General features: G+C 35.8%; 1 protein-coding gene across 1 annotated transcript in view; it reads right to left on the reverse strand.

The window, feature by feature from the left end:
* The window catches only part of LOC132851105 (hydrocephalus-inducing protein-like), a 78,709-nt gene extending 65,209 nt beyond the window's left edge, over positions 1–13,500 (reverse strand). Inside the window, 14 exon segments of the mRNA XM_060877740.1 lie at positions 641–876; positions 998–1,065; positions 1,527–1,750; positions 2,190–2,308; positions 2,809–2,908; positions 4,725–4,908; positions 5,083–5,284; positions 9,664–9,788; positions 9,873–10,072; positions 11,352–11,486; positions 12,144–12,263; positions 12,592–12,717; positions 13,371–13,470; positions 13,472–13,500. Of these exon segments, the coding sequence (XP_060733723.1) occupies positions 641–876; positions 998–1,065; positions 1,527–1,750; positions 2,190–2,308; positions 2,809–2,908; positions 4,725–4,908; positions 5,083–5,284; positions 9,664–9,788; positions 9,873–10,072; positions 11,352–11,486; positions 12,144–12,263; positions 12,592–12,717; positions 13,371–13,470; positions 13,472–13,500 (1,968 nt within the window).
* Between the last annotated feature and the right edge of the window lie 789 nt (positions 13,501–14,289).

Here is a 14,289-nt window from a genome sequence, read left to right on the forward strand (position 1 = left end):
CACTTTGCATGATGCATTGTACATGGTGTGTTTAGACCCATACAGTATGTCAGGTTTTTTTTTGCACAGGATAAATAAAAATGCAACTAAAAAAATGGGTGAAACAGCAACATATCCTACTGTGTGAGACCTCACCCAGAAAAGCAAGATGCAGCTGCTGATGGTTCAGGCTTTCTAAATTACCCTGTCTCGTTAAAGTTCACACAGATGACAGAGCTATTAAAGAATAATCCTGCATACTGACATTAGATTCCCCAACTTCAGTGAAGCCCACAGACACCCAGACAAAGCCATCAGATTAGTCCTTTTAAAGCATATGACAGCAACTGCTGATGGAAAGGACTACTGGCTGACAGTTACACACAGTGCTGGACATATGGTAAGAAAAGTGATTGGGCTTTTTTTTTTTGAGACTCATTCATTTTGTTAATTTCAAGACTTTAACAAAAAAACAGTAATTATCTTAAGTTAATTAGGGATAAGAGGTCAGTTCTTTTATAAAAAGGGTAGTCAACACAGTCTGGTTGAAGTGGTTCAGGCTAAACTTTGCATAGTGAAATCAATTCTAATTTGTGTCACATATGTAGTGAGGACATGCACTAAAGGGTCAAAGGGGGATCTATAAAACAAAGAGACCTACCTTGATGTCCATTTGGCTCTGAGCCCGGATGGTGCCAGAACTGGGTGTCACTCTGAATTCTCTAGGCCTTTCATGTGCCCTATCTCCTGGTTTCCAGTCATTCCTGTCCAGCTCTCTTACCTGCTCAGTACTGGTCACACTTTCTCTCCCCATCCCATCACTAGGGATCCGTAGACCAAAATTCATTGATACCAATGAGGAATTGGTAAGTGAGCAGGTTAGTGTTTGAGGAAAGCCTTTTGAGGTCAAGACAGAGAGTAGATGCAAATAGAGAAAATAATCAGAAAAACTGGAAGTGGTACTGGGGTTTTTGGTAAGCATGTGATCATGGATATTGTCAAAACAAAATTTATTTACCGAAGGATACCTGTCCAAAGTCAAGCTCAGGAATGTTAAAATGAAACGTCGGGCCTATTACACACCCCCTGCCACAAAAAAAAACAGGACAAAGAGATTTTCAATTTTAACCCACACTGTGCATTGGAAAATTAATCCACACTGTGCATTGGAAGGTAAAGGCCACTAGTTATGCAATATGAAATATAACTAATTAAATAATGCATTTTTTAATGAACCAGTGGCTACTAGAGAATAACAAGAGAGATTATGACAGGGAGAACAAAATTATTTAATCCATTTGGAAGATGACACTAAAGTGTGGTGCTACTGTAATCTCTACTTCCAGCATTTTCAACAGTAATTGATCATATATTCTCATATAGATATATCCATTATGCATTTCTGTCATCTGCATAACAAAAGGATTTTCTATTCCTACATGGAAAAACAGGTTTTTAAAACAGGACTATGGTGCGTCCTTGTAAAACAATGGCTACAAGAGCCACAGCGCATTGGCAAAAATCAAGTCAACAAGTAAGACATTTACCTGAATGTGAGAATGAGAGGCTGGGGATTTCCCAAAACAGTAAAATAAAACTCCTCGGAGAAGGTGCCCAGTTTGTCAGAAAAGAAGCGGACCTCCAGGACATGGCAAGCCCCAGGTGGCACCATGCCCTCAGGAGGACTGAAGGAAAAGCACAGGCCCACAGCTGTAGTAGGAGGCATGAGACTATAGGGGGCATCTATAAGTCCCTTATTGCTCACAAGCACCTTGGGTAAAGGTAAGCACAGAATCACAATCCATTGCTAGAAAGTGGCTTGCAAAGGCATACTGAGCCAACTAGGATGCATGGAAACAAATTCAGTTAAAGTGAATTGAAGTTAGATTTTGATTTCCACTGGGAGGTTTCTCGAATTCAGTTAAATAAGACTTTTTATTGTTATGTCTTAGTGTTATGGTTAAACTACCAGTAGTTTAATTCAAATCAGAACAACTTACGGTGACAAATAAATTTATTTATGACATTTTCAAATATAAGTAACCTTTTAAAACATATTTTAATTCAGTTTATACATAGATGTCTATATTTTATAGCATCTCAAAGACTTGGTTTCACTTTGAAAATAGAGTCAAATTCCCTGGAGTTTTAAGGGTGTCATATAATGCTAGGGATGACTTTTGCATAGACAATGTATGTGTTATTCATACCTCATAGCAGTGCTTGGAGCCAACAAAAATGTTGCCAATGTCCAGTAGATCAAAGTTAAACTGCAATTTGGGCCCCATGCCTTCCCCCTTTATTCGCAGTGGCAAACAAGTCTCTCTGCCTGCATGAGGACATTTGTAATACATCATTAATGTACATCATTAAGAAGCAATACAGTGGATTAGCAAAATCAAAATGAAAATTTGCAATATGTATTCACTCAGCCAAGTCTTACTTTTGCTACACACAATCCCTTTATTAAAAGCTTAACTACGCTTTAAAAGTACCTAATTAAAAATGACTTAATATACATAATCTGTCATATGTATATATGAAAAAGCACTTTTTAAGATAAAGGATGAGAGGATTGGCCCAAAAAATATGTTACATGAATTTTGTTTGTTGACTAAAATCCCAAAAGACTGACGTGTCATTAGGTTACCACCCTTTCTTCACAAACCTCTGGCAAACTAATGCAAATGTGAGGAAGTCTATGAGAGAGTCTTATACACACACATCCAAAACACTCATGACTGGCTTAAAAAGAAGTAAACAACAATGATATTTGTTGCACATTTAAACTTACATTCATTTTAACATCAAAATTAGGCTAAACAGTACCTGTGACATCACAGTATACAGTGTGCTGGTAAAGTTTGGCTTCTTGGGGTTTGAAGATAACGTTGATTTTTGCTGTGCAGTTTGGCCAGATGTCCCCCTCCTGTAAGCAATACAGAGACATACTAATTTCACCATAATGTTCTTTCTACTCTACTTCACTATAAAATACATCCATCAAACTGTTTACATGCTGTTTTGCACACTTTTTTGCTCTTTTGCACAAACTGTCCAACATTTCAGTCGTTTTGCACATACTGTACGATATTTCAGTCGTTTGCTGTTTTTGCACAATTCTATACATTATCTCAAGGACCTGCTGCTAAGAAACGTGTTCATTCTAGTATTACTGCAAGAAATATTGTTTGAACATTCAGTATTCACATACAGTATTTACACTGGTCGGCACTGTTTCTGTTTACTGTTTATTGTCTTTTGTGTATTCTATTTTTTTTACTTTTTTGTATTGTCTTGTAACTTTTTGTCTGCACTATCTTCTGTCCTGCACTGTCTTTTGTCAGGCCTGCACTGTCTTTTGTCTTGTCTGTCTTGTTTGTCTTGTCCTGCACTGTTTGCACCAGGTTGCACAGTTGCACTTTATGTTGGCTAAGACTACTTACTTAATTATGACTGCTTAACTTATGTGGCTTAAGGACTACTTAAGTCTTTAGCCCTGTCTTTGTTTTTATGTACGTAGCACCAGGGTCCTGGAGAAACGTTGTCTCGTTTCACTATGTACTGCAACAGCTATATATGGTTGAAATGACAATAAAAAGCTTCTTGACTTGACTTGAAATGCATCCTAAGCACGTCGGTTGCTTTTAGATGTGTTTGAAGGCAACACTGTTTTGTATTGATCATGTTAAGAGTAATGAATGTAAATTAAATTAAAATGTATTATAAAAAGTAACCTCAGTAGTGTCCACAACAGAGACTAGAAAGCTACAATTAAAAAACTTTTTCTGTCTCCAATTACAGGCTAGGTTGTATTATAAGATGTATCTACAACAACAATTCACTGTAGAATTCACTAGAGACTACATATTCATAACTATATTGCAAATAAGTTTGCTGACAAGGCTGCCATGATGTATATAAGTTAACAATGTTTTTAAAGCGATGAAAAGATCAACACATTCCTCTGCACTGAAGATAAAAATGCATGGCAGACGAAGTTGCATTTAGTCCAAGAAGAAATCATGTATGAAAGAGAGCATATCTGACAAAATCCAATCAAATCAATATCAGGCCAACTACTTGTGGTTGATAGATGTGTCACTCCCGAGGACTACTAAACCATCCTGGAGGACTACTCTATGTGTACCCAATGATTCAAACATTGAATGCTGAAGGTGGTGCTGTGTATCAGGATGATTATGCACCTATATGTGTATTTAATGCATAGCTATATGTAGTTAAAACATTTTAATAATACATTTTTCTATAGGATATTTTTTTTATAACTATGTTTTATATCATACATCAACATGCAAAGGATTTATTGTTTTATATTAATAAGCCATAAAGTATACATGCAATTGTTCATATAAATATAGAAACCCTGCACAATGAAAAGGGAGGTCAGGTTTGTTATGTGCGTTGGGTCTGTGAAATGGTACAGGGTTAATTAGACAGTACTGATACTACTACTACTACTACTACTACTACTACTACTACTAATAATAATAATAATAATAAGAAGAAGAAGAAATCTAGAATGTTTTTACATCAATAACATATAACATGGTTTATATTTCTATTTATTTACTTAGGAGAGGATTTGTGAATTTATTCAACCACTGTTGGTATTGTATGTGTGTGTGTGTGTGTGTGTGTGTGTGTGTGTGTGTGTGTGTGTGTGTGTGTGTGTGTGTGTGTGTGCGTGCGTGCATGCGTGCGTGTGTGTGTCCATTAGACACCTGTGGCTCTATGATGATATGCTGGTCACTGAAAACTAGCCGGTCCTGATGAAGTTGCTTACGTCTGTCCCGGAAGGTGCGTGAGAGCAAGGAGAGGCGGTCTCGAAGAGTGGGGTCAGCGTCACACTCTGTTAAAAACTGTTCCATCTCATCATCTTCTTCCTGCTGCAGCTTAGAAAAGAACCTAGATGGAAAAAAGAGGGAGAGAGAATGAATGTCAGAAAGAGAGATCATATTAAAATACAAAATCCCTAATATTCATGACTGCTTCAGAAAGGAGGAGCATCTCAGCCATCTCAGAAAGGAGTTCTGGAGTTCTCAGAATCTATTAAGAGTGCTTTAGGCAAACATATTAGACCTGAGTCTATGTTGTTCCTCTTCCACCTCAGTGGCAAAGCTCTTCCACTGGAAATGCACTATGGTGTCACTTCTGTTCAGGATAGCCACTGTGCGCTGGTTAGCCATGGAGATGTAAGTCTTTTCCACCCACAGTGAATTCTTATCCAACCTCACATTTATATCTGTGGAGGCTCCATACAAATTTATGTAAATATCTTCTCCTATAAAAGAACAAAATAGATAACACTGGTTTATAATTCACATTTTGAGAAGTAACAGTTGTACTCAGGAAACATTGTATAGATTAAAATCAAACTCAAATGCTTTTAATTACTTGTGAATGAAAAACAAGGTGGCAGTGTTTTACTGCTGAGTTGGCAGTTCACAATTCAAAACATGGGCCCAAGTCAGGAGCAATGAAATTATTGCAGTATTTTGACTGATTTATGTTCATTTCTCTACATTCAAAGCAGGAGTTTCATGCCCATGTTTCTTTGGAAACATGTGTTCCTTTATTTATAGAATAATTTTGGAAAAATATATTACACTGTTATTGAGACCATTTTGGTAGTAAGAAATAGGAGAGAGAGGAGTTGCTGAAGTTTCCCATAACTGCTGCTGGCATGAAGACCATTGGTGTATGATGCACATGGAGCACATGATGCATCTCTGTTTCTCATTCATATTTAACTGCAGTAAGCCAGAAGATAAACAAATAAAGCTGTTAAGATAGCATCTAGAATGTACAATAGTTCAACAAGCTCATCCCTGGCCATGAGACAGAGCACAGACAGTCTCTAAAACAGATAAAAATGAGCGATTTAGAAGACATGGTTTTCACTAAGACTGCAAATTCATACTTTTTACTGAAGAGTATGTTCTCATCGAAGGTTTGTTAAGCTGTGGAATCCAAATAAGACATTTGATGAGGATACAGCTGAGTAATTTGTAATTGCTAGATGGCTTAGTGGCTATTTTGTGCCCTTATGCAATACTGTTTACAAGCAATGCAATTACAAATCTCATCAAGCTGCCCTTAAAATGTAATATTTATTGTTCTTTCTTACTTTTATGCTATAAAAGAGCATTTTTTCTTACTTTTATGCTATAAAAGAGCAGACAAAGGTATTAGAGTGGACATAAATACTCCAAACCATTTTCATATTTTTCTGTTAGGTTAGCTATCTTGATAGACTGCAAATGATCAATGTTACAATTCATCAGGTAATAAAGCGGATCACAACAGTGTTATATCTAAATTCAGTGGTTAGCGATCAGCTGTGCTCAATGTGATATTGGGAAGCCATGAAATGACAGCTAACTGTTAAAAACAAAATCGAGATATATCATAAGGTGCTAAATTAAAAATGATTCTACCCTAATGGGCTCAAACTGGTGATTTTGGAAATGCGTGTATTATGAATAGTTATTAGCTACCACCTGTGGTAGCCTAGTGGTTAAGGTGTTTGACTACCAATTTGTTAGGTTGTGAGTTCGATTCCTAAGTCCACCAGGCTGCCACTTCTGGGCCCCTGAGCAAGGCCCTTAACCCTCATTTGCTTAGTTGTATAAAATAAGATAAAAATGTAAGTTGCTCTGGATAAGGGCATCAGCTAAATGCTGGAAATGTAATGCAAATGTAATAACTATAGCCTTCAGAAGACCTGTGGGTTAATGCACTGAGACAGCTCAGACACATTCTGCACAGGACGTACATACACATACATAAGCAGTCCAGATTTTGCAAATGTATTCACAAACAAAAATCTCCTTATTCTTATTAAATAAGAATAAAGATAAGCAGTGCTCTTGCCCACCAGCTAAATCTTATCAACTTATTAACCCCAATGTGCAATTTATGAAGGTCATATTTTAATGCATACAACTAATATGTCAGAATTGATAACATCACTGTGATAGAAATCATCAGAAATAAAACATGGAAATGTTCTCTTTAACCATCATATTGTCCTTGGGTCTTTTTGACCCCGCTGGAAGAATTTAATGTGCCATAACTTGGGTTTTCTTCCACATATCTGGCTGAAATTTACTAGGATTGTTCCAAATTATGAACTTTGCAAGCAAAATTAATTTTGTCTATTTTCATTGAACTATGTGTTCAGACTAGTATATACTATGCATTTTTGATCCGCTTGGGCCATTTTGACTCGGCCACATTTAGTGGGGCAATAGGTCACACTTTTGCCCTTTTCAGCGCAATGAACATACAGACACAAAAATGTAAACATAAAATGTCCACTAACACACGCACCCAAAACACACACTCACAAACCCCCCCCCCCCCCCCCCCCCCCTAACACACACACACACACAAACACACACACAATTGGGCATTGCATTTCATTAGGCCTCCAGAAAAGAAAAAAAATCCAAACATTTGTAAATATTTCACACTTTTGATATGCCTTCGCCTAGCAGAGGGCAAAATATGATCTACTGAAATGATGCTACACACACACACACACACACACACACACACACACACAGTCAAACACTGTTCAAAGCATTGGGCATTGCAATTCAGTTGGCCTCCAGACAAAACAAAAGCTACACATTTGTAAAAATTTCACACACACACACACACACACACACACACACACACACACACGCGCACACACACACACACACTCATACACACACATGCACACACATGCACACACACACACAAACACACACACACGCGCACACACACACTCATACACACACATGCACACACAAACACACACACATATTTGGCATTGAATTTCATTAGGCCTCCAGAAAAAAAAGCTACACATTTGTAAATATTTCTCACTTTTGATATACCTTTGCCTAGCAGAGGGCAAAATATGATCTACCAAAATGATGCTACACACACACACAAGCACTGGGCATAGCAATTCATTAGGCCTCCAGAAAAAACAAAAGCTACTCATTTGTAAATATTTCACACTTGTTAGATGCATATATCCAGCTGGGGGCAAACAAAATCTGATCTACCAAAAAGCTTTACACACACACACACACACAGACACAGACACACACACACACACACACACAAGCATTGGGCATTGCAATTCATTGGGCCTCCAAAAAAACAAAAACAATCATTTGTAAATATTTCACACTTGTGCGTGTGCATTTGCATTTGCATTTGCAAAATGCATTTGTCCAGCTGGGGACAATATCTTCTCTTCTTCTTCTACCAACAATCTTTACACACATACACACACACACACACACACACACACACACATGTTGCGTTTTCATATTCAAAATATATTTGTTTCCTCTCTCTTATTTATGAATTTAGTTGCATCAGTCAGCTTTGGCCTGGAGATATGCTGAGTAATGTTTGACATTTATCAGTCAGTGGTTAAATAATAAATAATATTTAATAAAATAAATAATAAAATAATATTTAATCATTTATGCTTATTTTACTCAAAACATGGCAAAATTTCATAAGGGTTATCATTCATAAATTAAGTATAATAAAAAAAACATAAGGAGGTAAACGAAGTTTTATTCACATGAAATTATGGCATGTTTTTGAGTGTGTGTGTGTGTGTGTAGCCTGTTGTTGGTTGATCAGATGACATCAGGTGGGCAAAATACATACTGTATTACAAGTGTAAAATAGATATTACACACAGAATGGAGATAATTGTAGAATTTTTGATTTATAAGCATTCAAGTCAATTTGGCCTGGAAAAAAACAGGTTTTATTATTTGCTGACATTAAAAATGGTCAAAATGGTTTCAAAACAATCTCCTGCCCTTGAAATATACCAGCCTGTAATTGTGCATCAACTTTTGTGCCTTCATAGTGAAAATAATTCAAAATTTCTGTTTTTTTTTACTAAAAAATGAGCCATTTTTGTATATAAATAAGGTTTATTATACCAAATATATATATATTTTTTGCAAAATATATGTTAATATGTTGTAAACAAGTTAGACTAAAAAGGTAAAAAAAAAAAAAAAAAGGCTATCATATATACTTCATTTTTTATAAGCAGTCAAAACAGACAAGGTCAAGTTGACTCAGCGCTCCTAATTTGTATAGGAGGACAATACAAGGGTTAAATAGCTTTTCTTTTTATTAAGCAACACCACTAAAAACAACCAATTATTAGTATAAAAACAAATGAGACAACAAAAAGCAAAAAGCCTTAAAACATTAATGCTCTGTTTCTTTCATCTGCACACCTGCAAAAGGCTGCACACTGCCTTTTATTCTATGATGCCAATCAAAAATCGATAAATCTATTCAGTCCTACTTTATTTAATTATGTTAGATGCTTCCACAATAGAACTTTAATAATAGATGAGCATATATATATATATATATATATATATATATATATATATATATATATATATATATATATATATATATATATATATACGTATAAATTACTAAAAAATATTGAATAATTATTGATTTAAACTAATAGAATTTTTTTAATGATTGTGTTTGTCAGGAATATAATTCTTAGCCATATCTGTTCATGAGCCATACCTATGTAATTATGGTGTTATATGCACTGGAGTGGAGCAGCATTAATGGCAGAGCAGTACACTATAAATACTGAACCTGTGTGGTAATGGAGGAGCAGTTGTTGGCTGTGGTCTCCTGTAGTTGTGGGTAGAAAATCAACAGTCACCTGCATACTCTTGCCAACACTAAGTGCTCCTACTGAAGGTTCTACAGAAAATGGGCTATAGAAAAACATAAATACACAGTAAATAAACACACTCATATGCAAATAAAAACTGTTTCACTTTATTATAATGAGTGCTTACTTCTGTGTGCTGAGCTGAAATTTGGCCTTGCCTTTTCCAATATTGCGTACCAGGAGGGTTTTTTGAGATAAACATTTCACAGGACACAGAGAAAAGTGCAGCTCATCTGGAAAGTCCAGGATGGCACGTGGCCCTATTGCCCGGATGGGTACCTCAAACTTCTCCCTCTCAGTCATAAAGATTACTTGGTGGCTATAATCCTATCGAAAAGACCATGAATGGAAATGAGTTTGCTATAATACAGTATGTGTATAATACGACATTAAAACACCTATAAATTACATAAGCCTGATATTACAGCAATTTGTTAAGAAGAGGAACAGGACAAAATATATATAGAATTTTCTCTAACATCATACGAAAGATTCAGTGTTATTATATTATTCATGTTATTATTATACCCTGATTTATTACACAACGTTGTCTTTTTATTGAGGCTACAAATTTGCACATTCTCATAATCATTTAAATTTTAAGGCACATCTCCAAGATATTAATTTCAGTTTAAATAAACAGTTAAAACCTGGCCTCTTTTGAAGATTAGCTCTGTGAAGATAACTGTACTCTGTAGGTTCATATGACATAATAGACTCTTTCCCCGAGAAGGACTGGCATCTTATCCAACATTCTAGTCCAAAGTGCATAATGCTCAGGACCTACCATGACACTGACAAAAACAAAACTTTTCCTGAAAATGAATGAATAAACAAATGAACACTAGATTCATCTATGGAGCATTGATTTAGTATCATATGTGGCCATGCTTTCAGAAGATTTTACATATTTTCATTCCAACCAAATCACTAAGTCATATTACAACTGATTTATATTCTAGCATAATCTAAACTAAATCCTATATTTCAGTGTCCTTTTGCACTATAGGGAAAAATTTAGTGTTGAATTTTTGTGACCATGCTACAATCAGTATTAATGTGCCGTTGTGGAACTGCAGTTTTGTCACCTATACAACACACTGCAGAAAAGCAACTAATGGGAAGTGAGTGAGTGGGAGAAGAAATACAATTTCCTACAGGCCCAATCCTCTTATTGCATTTTATTGAAATAACCCCTTGTACAAGTTTGAACTTTAAGCCATAACAAAATATGTTAACCTATAATGCAGATATGCGTATTGATCATTCTTTGCAAATAGACAGAATCAACAAGAGTCCAAGAAGTTTCTTCTGTATCAGGTCATGAAAATTACCCTCTTTAACTGGACATGCATGCTGAAATACAATACAGTGCTAATTCAGTTTCTTTAAGTTTACTGATTTCCACTGTGATACAAAGATACACAAAACTGAGCAGTGAATTTGACTAGCAAGGAGAAAAAGCAGCAGTATATGTGTAGCTCATGTTTGTGTGCCTTCTTACAAGGGTTATTTAAAACCAGGCTTCCTCTTGCTTTAATATAACTGTGGTGATATGACTATTTTTTCACAGTCAACTGGAAATGTAAGCTTGAGTAAAACATACCTTGTTCTCCTGTGGAGTGAATTGAACTGTAAAAGTGAACGCCATGCCTGGGGCCACTTTGTTGCATACATCTACTGGGCTCACCACTTTGAAATATAGTGAGTCGTCTTTAACCACCTTCACAAGGCGAGGGATCTGAAAGTTGCAGGAGAACCCACATCAAGCTTAGATACAACCACATGTGTACTTGCGCATATACCATTTGAATTGTTGCTGAAATTATATTTATTTATTCAGCTCCAGTCATTAAGACCTGTAAAGTTTACACCAAACTCATTAGTTGAAAAAGATTAGCTGGAAAGGCAAAGGTTCTGGAGTAGTGGTCAAAATGATGTCAATTAAAACCCATGACTGCCAACCCTAGGAATGATCTATTGTTAATGATCTATTGTTAAACCTTAAGCTTAGACTGTTGAGGTGTTATATATTATTATTAACCATAGTCTAGCACAGGACATAAGGGTGGTTCTGTAAGTTTCAGTTGCACTGTGGAGTAATTTTGTTTAATATATATGGCCTTTTATTCTTTAAAAAGACATACAATGCTACAAAGATTGTCTATGTGCATTACATTGATGCTTCTAATGATTTCTTGCCTTTGTAACTGAGGGAAGTCAGTTTGGGGTATGTTAGAATGTACCACCATACACCATATGTACTGCCATATATGTAGATCATCTTAGATTGGATATGTCTGGTGCTGACTTAGTAAATAGACTGAGCATACACAAAATGTATTTATATTCACACTATGGCACATAGACACACAACATGAGCCCATCTTGAAGTCACCTTGTCATTATTGCGTAACACCAGTGGCACTTCATACATCTCAAAGGGCAGATAGTTCTGGAACACAATCTCAGATGGGTATGGCTGGAAGAAAGGATGGTCCACATCTATAGCAGAAAACTGGGAACAAAACAAAACAAAAAGCCCCTCAGAGAAACGAAAGGTCATTTTTCTAAGACCTCCATTTCTATTTATTAACATCAACATTCGACTTATTAACATCAATTACATACTAAGTAGGAAAAAAAAGAGTAGAAAGAGAAAGTGGTACTCAGAGGTACAATGTATACATGCAACCTGCACACATTTGCCCTGCATAAATACCACAGAATCAAAATCCCATTAAAAGCATCCAGTAAAGCCAAATGTTTCTGTCCATTTAAAGTACATTTACAACCAAATCTCACAATAGAAAGAATAGTTTAAATAGTTTACCAGTCAATTTTACCTTTTGATGTGTTGTCTTACTCATGTCTAAAAGTTCCAGAATGCGAGGTGGAGACATCTTATTTGTAGTAGTATGTCTCTCCTCTGTCGACTGAGACATTTCATGTGCATATACAGATGGAGATAGCTATAATGAGATAATCCACAATGAGTTCCTTCATGAACATAGAATACATTTATTTATGCAGGTATCATTTTCAACAGTACCTACTGTAAGTGCATAAGTGCAAACATTAGCTGTGCAGTAACATCAATCAAAACTATTTATGCAAACTATGTAATGTTAATATATTCCAGTCATACAGACATGCGTCATAAATTGTTGGATTGCCGCACCACTAGAACCAGAATATTTGCTGTAACAATTAAGATTTTTTTAAAATAATATATGGTGCCTTTTTTTTTAAAAAAGAAACATTAAAAAAACTTTAGTCATACAGCATGTGCTTGACAAACCTAGGGCCTCACTGGGACAAAAGACTTCTGTGAGTCGTTCTGAATAAGGGTAGCTGATTAATGGTGTAAATGTAATAAAAAATTGTGTATTTGGACTTGAAAGAATATTCCATATATAAAAGCACAAATTAAATGACATGATCAAAGCTGAGGTTTACAGTTAGTCTTCTTATGCATTACACACATTCAGGAGCAGGAGTTTGTTGTGAATGTTTGTCCAAATTTACAGGATCTTCATTTGTTGTAATGTTATGATTAGATGTTTGGGTGACATTATTTAGCTCTGTTAATTTTCAAGTCAGACCCACATAATTTCTTATTCACCTTTCTGGTTTTGTCCTCCATTTTTACCAGCTTGGGATTTCTTGATGCTGCTACTTTAGTCTTCAATTATTCTGACATCTTCAGAGGCAAGGATTGCAAATCTGGAAACTCGAATTTTAGAGGTGATCATTGTGAAATCTGACTTTGACCTGTAGACGGAAATGCAGACAGATAGACCATAGTTAATGGCATATTTCTGTATTTATCAAGCAACTAAAAAAACAAATAAACACAGTTCGAGGAGTTCTAGAATAATATGCATTGATAAATAAATACATACAAAAATAAAGAATGAATAAACGTAAACATTAGCGAGTAAAGAGTAACAAACTTGCTACGGTAACAGTAAGCGCTTTTACCTAAAACATATCTGTCAACACCTCATGAACACATTAGTCATGTCAATTATGCTAATATTTCTCATACGAACCCGTTTTTGTTTTCACCGTTATTTGGTTACATGTATATATACACCAGAAACAGAATATACGTGTATAATGTTAGTTAGCTACTTACGAGCAACACGTATTCAACACGTACACGTTTCTCACAACACTCTCAGCTTGGTGGTTTCCATGACAGCAAACCCACTCGCATTCTCTTTCTGATACTGATTCTGATACCAACAACGAGCCATTTGATTTGCTCGAATCTACAGTTGGCTGCGGCGATTGGATAACAGGTTGCACTTGTGACTACGGGCGGGCGCGTGCAGAACCTGTCCCTGTCTTAGCAACACAGCATACAACATAACACACTTTGCATGGGGGTGGGCGAGGTTTTTCTTGCGGTACGTGCAAAATGTGGTTGTAAATATTTGTACTTTGTAAAAGTCCGTTTGAATCGTAAAAATGATGTTCATGTTATTAAAACAAGTCCTTTATGGTCATTTCCAAAAAAAGAGAAAAACAAATAAGAA

Source organism: Tachysurus vachellii, chromosome 9 (genome assembly GCF_030014155.1).
Source record: "Tachysurus vachellii isolate PV-2020 chromosome 9, HZAU_Pvac_v1, whole genome shotgun sequence".
Taxonomy (NCBI): Eukaryota; Metazoa; Chordata; class Actinopteri; order Siluriformes; family Bagridae; genus Tachysurus; species Tachysurus vachellii.